The sequence below is a fragment of the Mastomys coucha genome, unplaced genomic scaffold (genome assembly GCF_008632895.1).
Source record: "Mastomys coucha isolate ucsf_1 unplaced genomic scaffold, UCSF_Mcou_1 pScaffold22, whole genome shotgun sequence".
Classification (NCBI taxonomy): Eukaryota; Metazoa; Chordata; class Mammalia; order Rodentia; family Muridae; genus Mastomys; species Mastomys coucha.
The window spans coordinates 141,713,701-141,733,682 of NW_022196905.1; the positions used below are offsets into that span (position 1 = coordinate 141,713,701).

At 45.7% G+C, this 19,982-nt stretch overlaps 1 protein-coding gene across 2 annotated transcripts in view; it reads right to left on the reverse strand.

Annotated features, from left to right (window-relative positions):
- Positions 1 to 251: 251 nt before the first annotated feature.
- Flt3 (fms related tyrosine kinase 3) overlaps positions 252 to 19,982 on the reverse strand; it is a 66,359-nt gene continuing 46,628 nt past the window's right edge. Inside the window, exons 16-24 of one of the 2 annotated variants that reach the window (XM_031338763.1) lie at positions 16,623 to 16,733; positions 15,592 to 15,745; positions 13,872 to 13,954; positions 11,853 to 11,986; positions 7,139 to 7,261; positions 4,014 to 4,125; positions 3,544 to 3,643; positions 2,327 to 2,432; positions 252 to 817 (exon numbers count right to left, since the gene is read on the reverse strand). In XM_031338763.1, coding sequence (XP_031194623.1) covers positions 683 to 817; positions 2,327 to 2,432; positions 3,544 to 3,643; positions 4,014 to 4,125; positions 7,139 to 7,261; positions 11,853 to 11,986; positions 13,872 to 13,954; positions 15,592 to 15,745; positions 16,623 to 16,733 — 1,058 coding nt within the window. In that variant the 3' untranslated portion in view covers positions 252 to 682. Of the gene's footprint in view, positions 874 to 2,326; positions 2,433 to 3,543; positions 3,644 to 4,013; positions 4,126 to 7,138; positions 7,262 to 11,852; positions 11,987 to 13,871; positions 13,955 to 15,591; positions 15,746 to 16,622; positions 16,734 to 19,982 lie in introns of both variants that reach the window. The other variant, XM_031338764.1, reaches the window with a different exon arrangement.

Here is a 19,982-nt window from a genome sequence, read left to right on the forward strand (position 1 = left end):
GAGATACCCTGGTGAAGAACTGACCTTCTGCCAGGTGTGATGATGCACACTGTTAACCCCAGGACTTGAGGCAGAGGCAGGAAGATCTCAGGTTTGAGGCCAGCCTAAGCAATAGAATTAGATCCTGTCTCAAAACCAAACAACACCAAGCATCCCCCAAGAATGCACCTGATCAAGAGAAAAAAACAGGAAATCTCACATACCGATGAGGCCATGAGCTTATAGTTCAAGTAAAGGACCAAGAACCAACATTTCTATAGTAGAAAGTTTATTTCCATCCATAAAATATATCACTAAACAGATGAAAAAGTTACATAGTATTTTAAAACGTAGATTTTTAAAAAATCATATTTAGCTCCTTTCTTCTTAGCAAAAAATGGGTTTGTTTTGTTTTATGTATTTACAAGAATATACTATATATTTCAGATACATGGCTTTCCCCTCAAGTCAGCCTGGAAAGGCCTCCCAGCGTAGGCAGGCTCGCCAATAAATCTCATTATTGGCTTCTGCCTGTGCGAGGAGAGGTTTGATTTTATAGAAGTCACTTTGGAGAATTGGCAGACAGCATCTAGAGAAAAGTCCAGCGAAGCACGGGCTGGTAGGGTGCCTCCTTCTAGGCGAGGCTAATCTTGGCTCTGTGATCTACAGCCTGTGCAGGGTAGTGGGGTCCAAGGCTTCCTCACTAACTTCTCTCTCTGTGAACCTTCACCTGGGCTGGTGGCGATGGCGGCTCTGAGCCTGCCTCTCTGCTGATAGGACGCCTGTTTTGGTAGATGGATGGATGTTCTGGAATGTTGCCGCCCATGTTCTGATACATCTGCGAAAGGGGAAAGGCGGCAAGGAAGGTTGGCTGAGCAGGACTCACCTGTGTGCCTAGAAAGCACAGTAATTAAATAAGCCTTACTTTTATGCAGATTGTGAAATATGAATTTAGGGGCTGGAGAGATGGCTCAGTGGTTAAGAATACTTGCTGCTCTTGCAGAGGACCTGGGTTTGGTTCCAAGAGCCCATGTGAGGTGGCTCACAATTGCTTGTAACTCTAGCTTCTGGGGATTAGACACCCTCTTTTATTTTTCTGAGGGTCCCCATACACACTAACATGCATAACTGAAAAAATAAAATAATCTTAAAAATATAAAATTATGAATTTGGGTAGTTTCCCATGGCTTGTTTTAAAGGTTTTTGTTTGTTTGTTTGTTTGTTTTCCATTTTTTTGAGACAGGGTTTCTCCGTGTAGCCCTGGCTGTTCTGGAACTCACTCTGTAGACCAGGCTGGCCTCAAACTCAGAAATCTGTCTGCCTCTGCCTCCTAAGTGCTGGGATTAAAGGTGTGTGCCACCACAGCCTCACTGTTTTTAAAGTTTTATTTACTTTATGTGCATGAGTGTGCACCTGTTGGTCAGTATGTGAATGCAGTGCCCAAAAAGGCCAGAAGAGGGCATTGGTGCTCCTGGAACTGGAGTTACAGGTGATTGTGAACCACTGTGTTCACTGGGAATTGAACCCTGGTCCTCTGCAAGAGCAGCCAGTCCAGTGCTCTAACCACTGGGCAATCTCTCCAGCCCCTTCCATGGGTTTTGTTTTTTCTGAAACAGCGGCCACTCATTTTAATGAAAAGTAGGAAAAGGGCAGATGGCAGGTGGCTTGTCTTTTACAGAGCTATCATCCCACAAGATGTCCACCTTAAAGTGTAAAGTAGCAAATGTCATGTGAAATGTTAGTGACAGAGGCAGGATCTGAACCTGGGTTCTGAGAGTTCAAAGCTCCACCCTCATCTGGAGCAGCCCTCTCCTGTGCTGGGAGTGCTAAGGAGGAGGGGCTAGTGAGGTAATACCAAGATCCTATTGCTGGAGGATCATTTAGCTTTGCCACCCATTTTACAGATGGGAACACCAAGGGCAAAGAAGAAACTTGCCATCATTCACATCAGTGAGGAATGGGCAGCCGAGACGGAATGGGTCCTCAGGGTTTTAGACTAGAGCCCTTCCCATCCACACCCAACCCTCAGGCAGCTGAGAGGAGGTCATGCTCATATGTCATGTAGACTTAGAAAAGGCCAGTGGCTCCTGGAGGAGTTAAGGTTTATTTAGTTGTCTAGTCCTTTGCACTGGACCCCTAAGAGCTTTTAACTTATTAATCAGTAGAATGAAATCACAGGAAAGCCCTGCCCCCAAGCCACACCAGGAAGTAGGTCTTGTTGCACACGACTGTGGAAGGGTAATCTAGACAAAGTGAGGTGAGAAAGACAACTGGATCTGGGGATATGAGTGCTGACACCCACACATCTCCCTGGGGATGGTTATGATCAAGCCATGCCTCTACATACCGCTTCTTCTGCTTCTGCCAGCTGACATCCTAAAAATGAAGTCAGGTTGGGGAAGGAAGGCCGCTTCCTTGAGTCAAAAGCCCAGCAGGATTGCATTACAAAGTATCTGTAAGAGAACAAAACAGAGGCTGAGGTGAGGAGGTGTGAATGAACTCTGCTGGGCACGGTTCACACCCAGAGCAGCATCCCCTGTGTGGGACAGCCTGGGCGCTGTGCATGCGCTGGCTTTGTGGGAAGCTCGGACTAGAATTTGTACCACACCAGAGAATGAGATGTGCGGTGAAGTCAAACCCTCAGGTACCACAAGCAGAGGAATCAAGTCCTGGAGTGCTGCCCAAGAGGGCAGCAAGCTACCTGAAGCAAAAGACGTTTTTTCTCTGATTGCTTTGTTTGTTTGTTCCCCGCCCCCTCTCTCTGTCTTGCCTTGCTGTTAGCACAGATTAGCCTACAGCTTCATGCCTCACCTCTGGAGTGCTGGTTATAGGCAAATGTCCTCTTGCCCTTCCTGCCCCCCCTTCCTAAAACATTTTATTGATTGATTGACTGATTTTTTTTCAAGATAGGATCTCACTACACAGCTTTGACTGACTTTGAGCTTACTCTGTAGACCAGGCTGGCCTCAAACCCCAGAGATCTGTCCTCCTCTCTGCTTCCCAAGTGCGGGAATTAAAGGTAGGTGACACTATACCAAGATTTCTCTGCTTTTAAAAAGCAAACAAGGGCTGGAGAGATGGCTTAGAGGTTAAGAACACTGGCTGCTCTTCCAGAGGTTCTGAGTTCAATTCCCAGCAGCCACATGGTGGCTCACAACCATCTGTAGTGGGATCCAATGCCCTCTTTTGGTATCTCTCAAGATAGCGAATGTACTCACATACACTAAATAAATAAATAATAAATAAATAAATAAATAAATAAAATAAGAACTCAGCAATGTAGTAGGAAAGTATGTTTTAATCAGGTGTGGTAGTGGTGCACATCTTTAATAACAGCTCTCAGGAGGCAGAGACAGCTGGATCTCTGAGTTTGAGACCAGCCTGGTTTACAGAGTGAATTCCAGGACAGTCAGGGCTACCTTGGCTCAAAAAAGAAAACAAAACAGAAGGAAGAAACAAACAAACCAACAAAACCAGCAAGTTTTTGTTTTTGCGATGCATTTGGAGGACTTACAGCACACTGTCAGTGTTTTTGACAGCCAACCCCTGTCTGGCTCTACTTACATCTCTTCTGTGGCATAGAATGGCTGCTCCATTTTAAATCCACTCTGAATCAGTTTATAGAAGTTAGCATCAACAGGAATGCCAGGGTAAGGGTTCACACCTGAGAAAAACACGCGCTCAGTGGGGCCGCTCAGTGGGGGGCCTCATAAACATTGTTCCTCCTGTTTGTTTATTTGGTATACAGTCTGTTTGAAAACAAGCAAAGAGAACTCCCCAGTGCCAGACCCACCCTGTACTGAGGGCTGCAAGTAGATCCAGAGGTCCGCAGGCCTCCTAATTGATTACTGAGAATGGGAAAGGCAAATCTCAGGTGTCAGCAAATAACAGTAGCAACAGAGCAAGACCAGAAGCTGGGGAAGAAACTGAGTGGTGTTTCTCACACCCTCTGGCTTGCAAGGTAAAGGGGTGAAGGAGGGGTGTAGAAGGAGTGGGAGACACAAAGCCAGAGCCCAGGGAGGCCTGCTAAGTACCCAGTGAAAATATCTCCCAGAGAAGGATGCCATAGGACCAGACGTCACTCTTGATTGTGTAGATCCCTTCAAATAAGCTCTCGGGTGCCATCCACTTCACGGGCAGTCGCGCCTGTGTAAGATGCAAGAGAGGCTGGTGAAGTCCCCACATGTAGACTTGGAGATTTTTTAAAGTATTTTGTTTTTAATTTTATGTGCATGGGTGTTTTGCCTGCATGTATGTAAGTATACCACATGCATGCAATGCCAGAGGATGCCGAGGGTGGGAGGGTGTCAGATTCTAGAGGAATGTGAGCCACTCTATGGGTGCTGAGAACTGAACCTGGGTCCTCTGCAAGAGCAGCCAGCGCTCTAACCACTGAGCCATCTTGCCAGCCCCTCTTTGTTGTTGTTAGATGATAAAATTTAAAACCTGAGGCTACTTAAAAAAAAAAAAAAGATTTATTTGGTGTTTTGCCTTCATGTATGTCTGTAAAGGTGCTGTATCTCCTGGAACTAGAGGTAGCTCTGGCTACATAAGAAGCAGAGTAGGGCCTCAAACACAAATTTACCTGCCTTTGCCTTCTGAGTGTTGGGTTTAAAGGCATGGCCCACCACTCTTGGCAAAATACCCTTCTTTAAAAGTCATCTTGGACACAGGCTTGTGCTTGGAATTGGCAAGTGCAATAGCGATGCCTTTCATTAAGGATGAGCTCTGTATTTGCTGGAAGGTAGACAAGTGCAGGGCGACGGGCAGAATCATTTACCAGAGCTTTTCTCAGAACTGAGGGAAAAGTACCATTCTCAAGAATGTGGCAAGGGACTTAGGTTATTGTGTCTAGAAATAACCGTGGGCTGCCCTCTGGGGCTTGAGTATCTTCCAGCAGTGGGAAAGGGGGTTTGCCTCAGCTTGCATAGCCTTTGATTTGCATCAGGACACTGGTTAGTTAGCTGCTAGGGCTCAGGGTTTTGTTCTGATTTGGTTCCAGCAGTGTTTAATCTGCCAGGCTAAAGCCGAGCCCCAGAAGGAAATCCTCTTTTAAATCCTATGCAAATGGAGTCACTGAATGAATCCAGTCTGGGTTACCTGAATCATTAACAGAAGGTTCTGAATGGAACTCACCTTCCCACAGGGGAGCCTGCTGATAGGGTGGAGACCACATAATCACACAGAGCAGTCAGCATATTTGAACTGCAGCTCCCATCCCTGGGAACCGGTTCTAAGACACCTGAGATGAGCATTGAGTTCTTACATTTTGGGACAAAGGGCTATGTCATTGATTTATTGGTTTGTTTCCGAGAACCTAGGAAGTAAACTCAGAATCCTGTAGGAAGTCAGGAGGACACCCCAGTGAATGACATGGGTGTAGGCTCTGCACACTCACATCCATGCACCGAACAACCACACAAGTTAGCAACCATACAAGTTAGCAACCGCAGGCAAGTTGCTTTTCTTTGCCTCAATTTCCTCTTCACAGAGTGGGTATTTTCAGACCAAAGTGAGTACTGAGAGTGTTGAGCAGAGAGGAGGAACTGGAGCAGCCTGGGCTGCTGTTATTTCACAAACAGGGATGATAATCTGAGATCCCCCCTCCCCTCCCCTTCCCCCAGCACTGACTGAATACACAGCCCCAGAGGGACTTGCACCAAGGTGTCCTAATTCCTTCTTTTTCTTCCTCATTCTGAGGCTTGAACCAAAGCTTCATGAAGGCCAGGCCAGAGCTCTATGCCTGAATAACACCTTCACCCCCTTACTGTTCTTTTCCTTCTTTCTTTCTTTAAAAATTTTAAGTTGGGCAGTGGTGGCACACACCTTTAATCCCAGCACTTGGGAGGCAGAGGCAGGTGGATTTCCGAGTTCGAGGCCAGTCTGGTCTACAGAGTGAATCCCAGGACAGCCAGGGCTATACAGAGAAACCCTACCTTAAAAAACAAAAACAAAAACAATTTTTTTTTTATGCCAGGCGGACACGATGGCACAGACCCTTAGCCCAGTGCTCCAGAGGCAGAGGCAGGCAGATTTCTGAGTTCGAGGTCACCCTGGTCTACAGAGTTAATTCCAGGACAGTCAGGGCTACACAGAGAAACCCTGTCTCGAAAAATCAAAAGAAGAAAATTTATGGTTTTATTCATGTGCATGTGTGTGGACACTAGCTGAGGGTGCTTGCTGCAGCATACAGGTGAAGGTCAGAGGTCAACTTGGAGGATTCTGTTTTTGTTTTTTTCACTATGTGGTTTTGGGGGCAACTCAAGTCCTCAGGCGTAGTAGCAAGTGCCTTTATTTGCTGAGATATCTCATTGTCTGTCTGTCTATCTGTCTATCTCTCCATCCACATATCTATCTACCTACCTACCTATTACTGTCTGTCTGTCTGTCTACCTACCTACCTATCATTGTCTATCTATCTACTTTTCTTTCTTTCTTCCCTTCTTAAACATTTATTTTACTTTTCATACTTTAAATTTATTTTAAATCATGTGTAGGTATGTGCACATGAGCACACATGTCCAAAGAGTTCAGAGGCATTGGATTCCCTAGAGCTGGAGTTATAGATGCTTGTGAGCATCCTGCCATGCGTGCTGGGTATCAAACTTGGGTCCCCTGGAAAAGCAGTATGTGCTTTTAACCACTGAGCCAGCTCTCTGGCCCCCTTACAATCTCTTTTAATGAGCAAATTTCAGTCATGTTTTATTTGGATCTTCCTGCACTCTTCTAATAGTAACAAATAACAAATAGTTAATAACAAATGCTAATAGTTAACTATACTGCTTTTAAACTTTATAGTGAATTTCTGTGTTCAGGAAAAAAAGCCTGTTATACATCTAAGCTTCTCTCACAATCAGAAACATAACTCAACAGCCACTTTATAGCTAAGGAAACTGAAACAGGTCCAAGTAAGGGCAAATTTCCCCCCCTTAGGTGAAGATCACATGCCAACCCCTAATGGATCTGTTCTGAGTGGCCAGCCCCAGAGATGTGTGGCTATTTTGCTTAGCTCTTAGTGAGCACAAAACAATCTTTTCAGCCTAAAGAAGTAAAGCACTAGGAGGCTTTTCTCCCCCTTGGTGTCACCATAAATCAAAAACGCATCATCACAGTGAATGCAGATGTTTCCTATACTCATGACAGAAAGCAAATGGCTCACGTTGCCCCTGACGATGTAGCTGGAGTCGCTCAGGATGTCTCGGGCCAGTCCAAAGTCACAGATCTTCACCACCTTCCCGTGGGTGACCAGTACGTTCCTGGCTGCTAGGTCTCTGTGAACACACTGGAAAAGAGAGGCTGGGATGACACTGGCTGTGACTTATGCCTTCAGAGACTCACAACAGTTACAGAGGACAGAGGGTGACCCATGACTGTCACACATCCTGAGGATACCCGCTGATTTCTAAGTTAACTCAGCTACTGTCATCTGAGGCCTCCCTGGAGCTATGAGCGAAAGAAATGCCAAAGGGGGCCTTCATCATGGTCTAGAGAGAGCATCCAGCTTCCTGTGCGTGAGTGTGAAAACAGAATATCTTCTGGATAAAGAGTCAGCTTTAGGAATAAAATTGCATATCTGACAGGCCTGGTGGTGCAGAATCTCAGCATGGGGGAGGCTGAGGCAGGAGGAATTCCAAGTTTGAGACCAGCCTGGACTACAGACAAGTCTTGTCTCTAAATCAATAAATAGATGAATATCAAAGAAAGTATTTAGAAGAAATGAGTTTGGGGGCCAAAGAGATGACAGCTCAGTGAGAAAAAGCATTTACCATGTAACCCTGTTGTCCTGAGTTCAATTCCTGGATTCCACAGTGGAAGAATTCACTCCCAAAGTTTGTCCTCTGACTTCTGCACACACACTATGGTACATGTGCCCTACATTCACACATGCACACACACAAACACACACACTCACACACGCACATGAACACACACTTGTGTTCACATGCACATACAGGGGGCAGGAGCAGACAGACAGACAAGACAGAAGATGATGATGAGTTTCAAGGAGTCTGTGAGATTAGAGCCCAGAGTCTCTGAAGGGAATGAATGCTGTAAGCAGTTGCTGGGGAGAACACGACATCCGCAGGGGTCCACTACGAAGCCTATAAAGATGGGAATGTCCATGCCGTGACTCCTGCTCACCTTCTCCAAGTCTGGTTTTCTCCATGTAGCATCTCCTAGACATTTGTCCCCATCTCCAGTGTGTCCTCCTGGCTACCTGCCCTGTCGTCTTCTCCACGGCTGTTCTGGAAAGGCTCCCGCTGACCAGCAAGAAGCCCTGCCTAGACTTGCTTTAACCAGTCCCTTTCCCTCTGGAGTCCCTCTGAGGCTGTCTTATTCTCTCTCCTGTCCCTCATCCTTTTCTCCACAGCTCTTCAGTCCACTCTCTTCAATTCCTCTACATCTGCCATCAAGACAAGGTTCCATTCAACCTAAGAGCACAACGGCCACCACTCAAAGTCTTCATTTTCTTTTTCTTTCTTTCTTTCTTTCTTTTTTTTTTTTTTTTTTTTTTTTTTTTTTTTTTTTTTTTTTTTTTTTTTTTTTGGTTTTTCGAGACAGGGTTTCTCTGTGTAGCCTGGCTGTCCTGGAACTCACTCTGTAGACCAGGCTGGCCTCAAACTCAGAAATCTGCCTGCCTCTGCCTCCCAAGTGCTGGGATTAAAGGCGTGCGCCACCACTGCCTGGCTCAAGTCTCCATTTTCAACCCAAATGCTTCTTCTCTTTGGCAGACACGCACCCTGAGCACCTCCTTCGCTTCACTCTCCTTCTAGAGATCTCTGTGATTACCTCCATCTGAACATCTCCCCCAGGACCCACATGCCCTAACCATCTGTGTTCCCTGCTCTCTTCTCCCTTTAAAAACTTGCCCAGCTGCTGCATGAGTCCTCACCTGAAGCCATTTTTTCTCAGTTCCTCACTGGCCAGATCTGCCACTCATGTTTCTTAGGGTACCTGTACTTACTTCAGTGACAATATTAATCACAAGACACTGATCTGATTTGTAGGTCTGCTTGTCTCTCCCTTAGCAACATAGTATCTGTGGGCCCTGAAGTCACATCCTCATTGGGTTTCTGCCCCAGCACATGGAGCCACACAAATGTGTGACAGAGTCACAGATTGGGGAGAATACAGTGCTGGACATGATAGAGTGGAAGACCTGTGGTGAAGACAGTCTAAAAACTGGATGCTCTTCAAATGTCCATGTCATAACACACCTAAGAGTGAAAATAAAAGGCAGCCAGTGCCAGATTCTCTTCAACTTGTCCCTCCTTTCCACAGGCCTACTGTAAATAGAGAATTATCTAGCCCGGTCACCACAGCTCAGCAGTATGGGCACTACTAATCCCCCTGTGGCCGCAGGGTTGAGCAGGAGCCACTGGCCAGCATCATGAGGGAAGATGGATGGTACGCACTGGCCCAGGGAAGGCAGAAGTCCAAGGAGCTAAGCATTGGTCCCACTGAATATATGGCTCTTGAAAGTCTCAAGTGGGAGCACGAGAGGACCACCCGGGTTAGCTTTACAGCTCATAAACTGGGACAGGCGGCCAAGGCAGATGCTCTCCACATCTTTATAAAGCACTACTGTCCGTGTGGAGGGGAACTCTCAGTAAAGTAGGCAGGGAACTCCAGAAAAGGGGGTTCCAAACAGCAGTGAGGGAGGAGTATACCTCAGAGAGGGAGGAGCACATCCCAGGGAGGGAGGAGCACACCCCAGGGAGGGAGGAGCATACCCCAGGGAGGGAGGAGCACACCCCAGGGAGGGAGGAGCACACCCCAGGGAGGGAGGAGCACACCCCAGGGAAGGAGGAGCATACCCCAGGGAGGGAGGAGCATACCCCAGGGAAGGAGGAGCATACCCCAGGGAGGGAGGAGCACACCCCAGGGAGGGAGAGCACACCTCAGAAATGTGAGGTGGGAAAGACTGCTGAGGGAGGAATTTTGTTTGTTTGTTTGTTTGCTTGTTTTGTTTTTGTTTTTTTGGTTTTTTTTTTTGGTTTTTCGAGACAGGGTTTCTCTGTGTAGCCCTGGCTGTCCTGGAACTCACTCTGTAGACCAAGCTGGCCTCGAACTCAGAAACCCACCTGCCTCTGCCTCCCAAGTGCTGGGATTAAAGGTGTGTGCCACCATTACCTGGCAGGGAGGGACTTTTAATGGAAGAAAATATAGTTGAGATCACCTTTCTGAGGGCAAGGAAAAATAGAGAGGAAGGAAGCAAATGGAGGAGAAGAAGGGGAAAGAATAAGAAATATAAAGAAGAAAGTAGAGGGGAAAGTTTGGAAGTAAAGAGACAGGAATGGCAGGTGGAGGGGTCCAGGAACATCACCCCCAAATCCAGAACCCAGGATGCTGGTTATCTGAAGTTAGTGCCCATGCTGCTGAGCTCTGACGACCAGGTTAGCTAATTCAGGGCATTTTCACAGTGGACCTGTGGAAAGGGGTGACCCAGATCCACGCTGAAGAGGATCTATTTGGTCAAGGACACCGGCTGCCTTTTTATTTTTACTCTTAGGCATGTTACGACATGGACCTTTGAGAACGTCCAGTTTTTAGACCTGTTTGTCTTCTCGGCAGGCCTTCTGCTCTGGCCACGCCCAGCACTGGGCTCTCCTGCTCTGTGACTCTGTCACACATTTGTGTGCTGGGGCAAGTGTGAGAGAGATTTTCCTGATTCTGAGATCAGAAGAACCGCCTAACATCAGGGCCGTACCTTCTGGTGACACCCCCACATAAAGGGTATGAAGAAGGAAGCTTTTGCTTTTTGCCTGCTTGCCTTTACTCTTACTGGCAAGTCCATCTGCTCTGCTGCTGGGGTTGTTTCCTCACCAACTTCTTCAGGATATCAACACAGACCCGGGACTCCAGATTGGGATTGTTGAGACATCCAGTCTCATGCACCTTGTTGAATTACACAGACTGATGCCTATAAGCCACTCTAATAAAGCCCCATATGTGCATGTGTGTATATGTGTGTATATGTGTATGTCTGTGTATAAAGTATTTTTACATAGAGAATAAAACAATATAATTTTATATTTATACATAATTATATATAACTTCATATATGTATATAAATATATATAGTTTTTAATTCTATCAGTTCTGTTCCTTTAGGGAGTCCTAATTAACATACTGCCCTCTGAAATACAGACATCTATTCCTATGGAGAAACTTAGTAAGATACACCAACCTAGCTCTTCCTTGTGTTTCAATAGCTTGTGTAGGGAGCGCACACAGCTAAAAATGTTGTATTCTTTTCCCCTGCTAATCTGTTTACTACCGCGTTACTTCAGCAGACATAAGGATTTGAGGCTTTGGTGGCTTATAGTGTGGAATGGCAGGTGACGGTAGAGAAGCAGTAGCGATTAATGCACAGGGAGGTCATGGTTTGGGACGGGTCCCACAGCCTTCTGGCTACAGCGCTTGGGAATTTAGGGCTAGCCTCTGGGCAGAGACAGGTTCCACAGTGCTGTGGCTAGCTTAGGCTGCATATGTCCAGGCCGGCTGGTTGGGGAGGCAGAGCTGGTGGACTTTGGGCCTCCATTCATGCTCCTGACTGCGGGGAACAACCTGAATTTCTGTCTGCAGGGTCAATGATGCTGTGCTTTTCTTTCAATAAGGCTTTTCAGGGACTTCCCTAGACATCCCATGGGACACTGGCTCTAACCAGCGACTCTGGGCCTTTGTGCTGCAGGACTCCATTGCTGGTATGAAAAGTGTTAGGGGCAGCGGGGCAGACAGAAAGGGAGGCATGTTAAAATGACCAAGGAACAAATATAGACACACAGCTTGTTCAAAGCTTCAAGCACACATTCCTTTTTACGGTTCTGTTTTTATGCTTTCTGTTGGTTTTCTCTTTAAAAGGTGCTTACCGACTTGAGCTCCAGGAACTCCATGCCCTTGGCTACTTGGTACGCAAAACAAAGGAGGTCTTCGAACGTCAGCACGTTCAAATCTTCTTCCTCTTCTTCTTCCAGCCTCTTCTGGTTTTCATACTCAATCTCATCTGTAAGAATACATCCACTCTTCACTTTCCCCAAACACTAGGCAGCATCTTATCAGACCTCTGGGAGAAGCAGCTAAGGTGACATCAGTGTGGAGATATTTATAAGAGTAGTTTGACCTGACCTCCTATTCTAGGCTCAATAGGCTACATCAAATGGCGTCACCCAGACAAAAGGTCCACCATACAAAGAGAAAGGATTATTTGACCTTCAGAGAAATCAGAAGCAACCTCCAAACCTCCTGAGCAGGCCAGGTTCCAGGGTACGGAGATGGAATGGCCTCTGTTCAAACCTTACAGAAGAGCTCATCCTTAGCCTCACGTTAAGCTATCAGCCACCTTGCTCATTTCCTGACTCCAGTCCCTGAGAAATGATCAGAATGATCAGCCTGTTCTTGTAAGCAACATGTGCCCTTGGCTGTCCTGGAATGTGCTATGTAGACTTGGTTGACCTTGAACTCACAGACTACCAAGCCTGGGTGCTTGGGTTAAGGTTGTGCACCACCATTCCTGTCCTGATCTTTGTCTCCCTTCCCTCCCCTATCACCCCCCAGTGATTTTTTTTCTCTATAAACCAGCTTCTTCTTAGTCTACTTGAATACTCATTCTGTTTTCTGGAATGAAGCCCCGTTCAATTTCCAAGGGGCTGGAGAGATGGCTGCATGGTTAAGAGCACTGGATGATTTTGTAGAGAACCCAGGCTTGGTTCCCAGCACCCATAAGATGGCTCATAACTGTCTATAACACTAGGTTCAGGGAATGTGACCCCCTCTTCTGGCCTCCAAAGATACCAGGCACATACGGTGCACATACATAAGTACATACATACATGCATATGTACATACATACATGTATACATACATAGACACATACAGGCAAATGAACTCTCAAGCAATAGTATCAGGAGTAGGGTATTTGTGAAGTTGCCAGGTTATAAGAATGGGACCTAGGACTCTATAAAATAGGAAGAGAAGGGGCAGGATGGTTCATCAGGTAAAGGTGTTTCTACAGAGGTAAAGACCGAGTTTAATCCCTAGAAGCCACATGGTGAAAGGAGAGAATGGAGCCTGTACGTTGTTCCCCCGCAAGACACACACTAATTTTTTTTAAAAAAGTTCTTTAAAGACAAGAAAGCTTGTATTCTCGCCTCTGTGTGAGGACTGGGGACACAGCAAGGTCACCATGTGTGTGAGAGGAGCAAGTGTCAGCTGCACCTCTGAACAAACAAAATAGTTCTAGGTGTTTGCTGTTGACCATGGAGATGGAGTTCACAACTATTGGCTTTTGACTTTCCAAGAAAGTACACACTGACAAAGCCTATCTTTGACCTAAGCAAAGACACACTGCTTCTGCTCTGCCGACATGGCTCAGTGAAGAAAGCCGCCATCAGGCCTGACATCCTGACATCTAACCACAGTATCGACTTTCACTAGTTGTCCTTTGACTTCCATGGAGTGCCATGGCATGAGTATGCCAACGCATAAGCACACACACACATAGACACATATATAGACATATAAACACACATATACATATATACACATCACACATATATGCACACATATATACATATATCACACACACATATATACACATACAATCACACATTCATATATACACACCACACACATGCATACATATATCACACACATATACACACATACAAATGCACACACACACATACACATCCCTATACACAAACACATATACACATAAACACAAATCACACACATATACATACACATACCACAGAAACATACATACACACAGCATACACACACCACACACATATACTCGAAATTTTTTTAAGAAAGCTTAAAAATAGCTGGCATGAAACTCTTGGACTCATTTCAATGAATGTAAAATACCAATGAGAGTAAAATATTACCTTCAGAATGAATTGAATTCCCATTGAACCCTGAGATCTGATCCAAGGGTGGGTGTATCTGAACTTCTCGTGAACCCGGCATACTATTAAAAATAAATTTGTTTCTTCGTTATTTACCCTGTTCTTCTGAGCAGACATTTTATCAGAAAAAGTACAATTCATCAGAGGAACAGATTTCAGTTACAAATGGGCTTTTAAGTGGAAAGCATGCTGCCAGCTTGTCAATGGTACCCTGTGTACATTAAAAGCATCTGTGTGTTGCAGTTTGCAAAGCCAACCTGGACAAGAGGGGCCATTCCGCCACTGTCACGCTGTAAGCTGGGTAAACAAAACAGAAACTGGGGCAGTAAATGATTTCTACGTCCTGAAGTTTATAAAGAGAGGAACAGACTTACAGGGCATCCTGCTGTCCAAACCCAGGCCATTTCCCCTTCAGAGTTCATACAACACAGAGCTTATAAATCAAGTGTTTTGCTATTCTTTTCAAGAAATGTGTTTGATCTGTAGGTTTCTGCCTTGCAGGGGGTGTACCCAGGGCCTTGTGCATATGTGTGCTCTGCTGTGAAGGTGTACATTGTTTCAAGCCATCTTCTGTGAACCATGTTCCCTCCTCTGAGGGATAAGCAAATAGCTGTGAAGATTCTGTCTTTCTTTTCGCTTGTTCTTTCTTTCTTTCATTCATTTGCTTGTTTTGGTCTGGTTTGTTTTTTGGTTTTTTTTTTTTTTAGACACAAGGTTTCTCAGTGTAGTCCTGGCTCTTCTGGAACTCTCTGTAGACCAGGCTGGCCTCGAACTCACAGAGATCTGTCTGCCTCTGCCTCCCAAGTGCTGAGATTAAAGGCATGCACCACCACCACTGTCCAATCAGATTACCTTTTCAAGCACATCAGAGACACGCCTGCACAGTACAAACAGGTCATGAGTATAAATAGTACTCAGTATTTCCAACTGTAGGGGCTTATCGGAGTTCATAACTCCCTTCCCTTTGGAAAACAGCTTAGTGCTTTTAGTTTATTTAATAGCCCAGTGACCAAAAATGAACCAAAGAATCAAATTATTGGCCATGCACATCTGTGTTAGGTTAGTTCCTCCGTTCTAGAGCATGTATGGCAGACTGGGAATGTAGCTCAGTGGGAGAGGATGTGTCAAACATGCATTAAGCCCTAGGTTTGCCCCCTAGCACTACAAACTCATACAATAATAAATAATAAGTAAAATACAAATAAATCAGACAGAGTAACATATGAACAGTAATAATGATAAAATAATATAATGTTAATAATAAGTTGTTTGTGAAGTTATTTAACACGTAAGGATTGTTTATTTCTGGACTTTTTTTTTTTTTTTTTTTTTCGAGACAGGGTTTCTCTGTGTAGCCCTGGCTGTCCTGGAACTCACTCTGTAGACCAGGCTGGCCTCAAACTCAGAAATCTGCCTGCCTCTGCCTTCCAAGTACTGGGATTAAAGGCGTGAGCCACCACTGCCCAGCTCTATTTAGTATTTTTGAACCATGGTTACTGGTGGGTAATTGAAACTTTATTAAGTAAAAGAAGAAATAATGGGACAGAAATTCCCAGCACAAACAAATGGCTGTCTTAGGTCTCAGGCCACACACAGCGTCTCCAAGCACTTGCCAGGGCAGTGTTGCAGGTGGGTATGTGCAGTGGTCATTCTGTCTGTCTCAGGGTGTATAACCATAAAGCTCTGATGTAGCTCTTACCTGGAATTTGAATGTGTCTGGAAGATGGGGTAAAAACTGAAATTATGCTCCTTAAAAATCTCTGTCCATGTCCTGTGAAACTTCTCTCTTTTACTTCTTAGATAGTTGAGGAGGTCACCATAGCAACAATATTCAAAAATCAAGTACACTGGCCCTGAAACAGTTACAATTGCAGTTACAGGTTTAGACAAACCACAGGTCACTCTTTCAGAATCTCACGTAGCACAACAGGGCCTGTGCCTTTTCTGCTCTCCTTGCCTTCAGAAGGTGCTCTTTTTATGAGCTCAGACCTTAGACTTTACATTTGATCTCAGCATTATGTACAAAAGTCTGTCTCCTGAGTTCTAAATGTATGACCTCACCATCTTCAACGGGTGTGCGTGTGTGCTGCGTTCTGAAGCTGATTTCACTACTGCGTTTAGGCCAGCTTCATAGTCTGGGGAGGAGCTCAGACTCCACAACGTGAATGTGCAGGGTGGCGGTTTACTTACTCTCAGGTGGTTGGGACTCTGTGATAGATAGAGTAGGGGAAAAGCAGGGACATGTGCTCTTCAGAGGGGCCAATGTCTAATTCCACTTGAACTGGTGTAGAGAGAATTAGCTTATGTCCATATGGTCGTGGCACCTGTCAATAATAAATCTGATGGCCTATGGCTTAGGCAGGAAATAAGAGATAGGGCATCTGGGAGGCAGAAAGGATTCTGGGATAGTCCCAGGCTAGGGAGATTTGCTCAGGAAGATTTGACAAGACGAGACAGGCTCATGGCACCGGAGCACAGGTAACCAGCCACGTAGCAGAATGTAGATTAGAATAAATTATATTAAGTTATGATCTAGTCAGAGGAGAGCCTAGCTCTCTGGCCAAGGTATTTGTAAATATATTTTGAGTCTTATTTCTGGGAGTATGGGGCTGGGAGGAAGAAGCAGACCCAACTTCTACAAACTGGGGTTAGGAAAGAGTGCAGGTTACGCAGGTCTCGCTGCCTCCGGCTGCAGGACTGTGAAGCAGGGCTTCCATGTGCAGATGTTACCTGACAGTGTGCATGCCCCCAGCAGATTCACGATGTTGTCATGGTGCCCCAGGTGGGTCATCATTTTGAGCTCCGACATGAGTGCTTCTCTTTCACAGCTGTCTGCTTTCTCTGTTGGTGGAGGAGCAGAAAGAGGGTTGACCTCAGGCAACTGTACGCTGTTTTAGAAACCAAGATTCTCCTCGGTTCAGATCACAACTTACACACATTCAAAACTGGAAGAGAAAAGCTGACACAAAAATAACACATGAATTTAGTCAATAAAGTCCCAGGTTTTAAGGCAGAGTTTTAAAATGTGAGTTATAGATGCTAACTCTATGAATATATTCTTTTCTTCCTTCTTTGAGATGGGGGGGCGGGTCTCACTCTTCAGCGCTGACTGGCCTGGGACTCACCCTGTAGATTAGACTGGCCTTGAAGTCACTGAGACCTGCCTACTTCTACCTCCTGAGGGCTGGGATCATAGTATGCACCACCATGTCTAGCAAGAATATATATTTCTACCTGACTTTCCTTGGCCAAGGAAAATAAAACTCCTTTCACCCAGCTCTCAAAGCAGTAGACAACACGATCAACAGAACATGATTTTCCTAGTAGAAAATCCAATTATTCAACTGATAGGAAGGCCAGAAGGAGGACCTTCAGCAAGCACAGCTGTCTCCAACATGAAGTTGCTCCTTGGGTCTAGAAACGTTCATTTGTAAGTATGTCCAATGGGGGGGGAGTTAGAGAAGGCAACCCATGTACAAAGTATCAATGCAATCTCTCCAGCGTAGCAAATTGTGTCCACAACCTTGCTAGGACGCAAGCACAAGCACGGGGTTGTTACTCCCAGCGTGAGGCTAGCATGGCTGCCTGGGGACACCCGTGCATGTGTGGCTGTCTGGGGCACCCCTGCATGTGTGGGTTTTGGGGACATAGGGACAAGGGTAATACCTTTCTTTGAAATCTCTATTCCAGGGATTCCTGGTTTTACGCAGCAGAAGGTTATATCTGAACTGAATGGCTAAACTAAGGCAACTGTGCTAGAGTCTAGAATTCTGGGAGAAGTCTACATAGTGTTCTTATGACTTACTGCAGAAGACTTGGCTTTTTTTTTTTTTTTTTTTTTTTTTTTTTTTTGGTTTTGCCTCCCAAGTGCTGGGATTAAAGACGTGCGCCACCTAGCCCGGCAACTTTTTTTTTTTTTTTAATGTTAGGATTAGACTCAGGGCCTCAAGCACACTGAGACTGTGCTGTACCACTTAGCTACATCCATGGTCCCCAGGGACTTGATCTTGTCCATGGCGTGAGAGGTGGCGTCCCTGAGGAAGTGATCTCTAAGCTGACATCTGAGAAGTGAGTGGATTCCTACAGAGAAAGGGGAAGAGCAGGTGGAAGGATTCACCTGTGCAAAGCCCGTGGGCAGGGAAGCAAGGCACTCTGGGGAACCGAAAGAAGGTGTGTTAAGAATGAGGTAGAAAGGCTGTGCCGTGGCTGGATTGCTCAAGGTTGTGGGAACCATTTCCAGAGCAGTAGAAACCCATTGCCAATGCTAAGGGCAGGACCACGCAGGAAGGAGGTGTGATCTGTTCTACGTCATGGCCATGCCTCACCTCAGCACAAAACTCCCAGCAGAAGTGGTGGGATAAGTTTTTAAAGCTACCTTTAGTGTTTAGGAGAGACAGAACTGGACCACCATGGAGACCACAGAGAGATGAAGATGGGCCCAGCAGACACTGTGCAGGAAACCTGTTGGGAAAGACTGGGAGAGAGCTATCGAAGAGACCTGCTTCCTTGTTTCTATAGTTGTGCGAAATGTATAGTCTCACTGAAATGCCAAAATAATTACCAGGCTGGAGTAGATATGGGGGGCAGGGTTGGGAGACTTCAGCCTGGATGAATGGCGCTGAGGTACAAGTAATTGGGCACATGAAACCAAGGCTTAGGGAAACAGTTACAAGAGCTGTTGGTGCAGAAAATGAAGCTGGGTTATAGAGAAGGGCCCTTGGTGAGTATGGAGTGAACAGAGACAGGAGGAACTCCACACAGGAAGTCGATGGTGGCACTATTACAATCATCATGTTATCTAACCAGCCTAGGAGCCTGCGGCAGCTCGATGGATGACAGAGACAGGGTCCATAGGAAGTGGTTTATTCAGCTGCGAAGAAAGGGATGGGCCATATGAAGGAAAATGGATGGAACCAGACACTGTGATGTTAAGTAAGAAAGCCAAACCCAAGAAGACAGACCATGCATCATCTCTCATATGTAGGATCTAGATTAAAAGGAAAAGGCACGGAAGTAGAGGGGGAGCTATTTGGGAAGAGGAAATGGACCGACAGGAAGAGAATTGATGAGAGAAGGCAATGGCAGGGGGAGCTACTGAATTGGACCAAAGTATGGTTTAGATATATGTATGAGAATACCACAGCAACACTCCTTATTCTCTGGAACTAAGATGTGTGTGTGAAGAACAACAGTGTAAAAAGAAACCTCCCTATTTGTTACCCAGATTTAACAAGTGATCATGTTCTGGCATTGCTTCAGGGTTTTGTACCTCACAGATACTGGAGAGGGAAGTCCATCCCTTTACACATCCTGAACTTGATCTATAGAAAATGTATGTATCCTAAAGTCATCGTCCTCCAACAATACAAACTTCTGTTTCTTTCTGTAACCCAGGATGTATAGAAGTGTCAGTCACCTGGCTAGGTGGCTCACACTGTGAGATTTCTGTCCATGATGTCCTGTGTGCCATTTCTCCTGTTGGTCTGCGTACTGCAATGCACTTCAGTGACTCTCTGTCTCTGTCTCTGTCTCTGCTTCTCTCTCTCTCTCTGTGTCTCTGTTTCTGTCTCTCTCTGTGTGTGTGTCTCTCTCTCTGTCTCTCTCTGTCTCTCTGTTTCTCTGTCTCTCTGTCTCTCTCTGTCTCTGTCTCTGTCTCTGTCTCTGTCTCTGTCTCTCTCTCTCTTTCTCTCTCTCTCTCTCTCTCTCTCTGTGTGTGTGTGTGTGTGTGTGTGTGTTTGGAGGGATGGGCTCCCTTTACCCTTACAGAGAACACTTTGGCAAAAGAATGGGCCAGACAGTCACAAGGGGATGATATATCTCAACCTTCTTGAAGTTGTGAGTTCAAGGCCTGCCTGACCTCTATAGCAAGATAGCATGTTATAGAATGATGGGCTGGGAATGTATCTCTGAGGTAGAGGACTTGCCTGGCATGTACAAAGCCCTGGATTCAATCCTTAGTGCTGGGTTAAGAATTAGCTGAGGGCCGGACAGTGGTAGTACACGACTTTAATCCCAGCACTTTGGAGGCAGAGGCAGGCGGATTTCTGAGTTTGAAGCTAGCCTGGTCTACAGAGTGAGTTCCAGGACAGC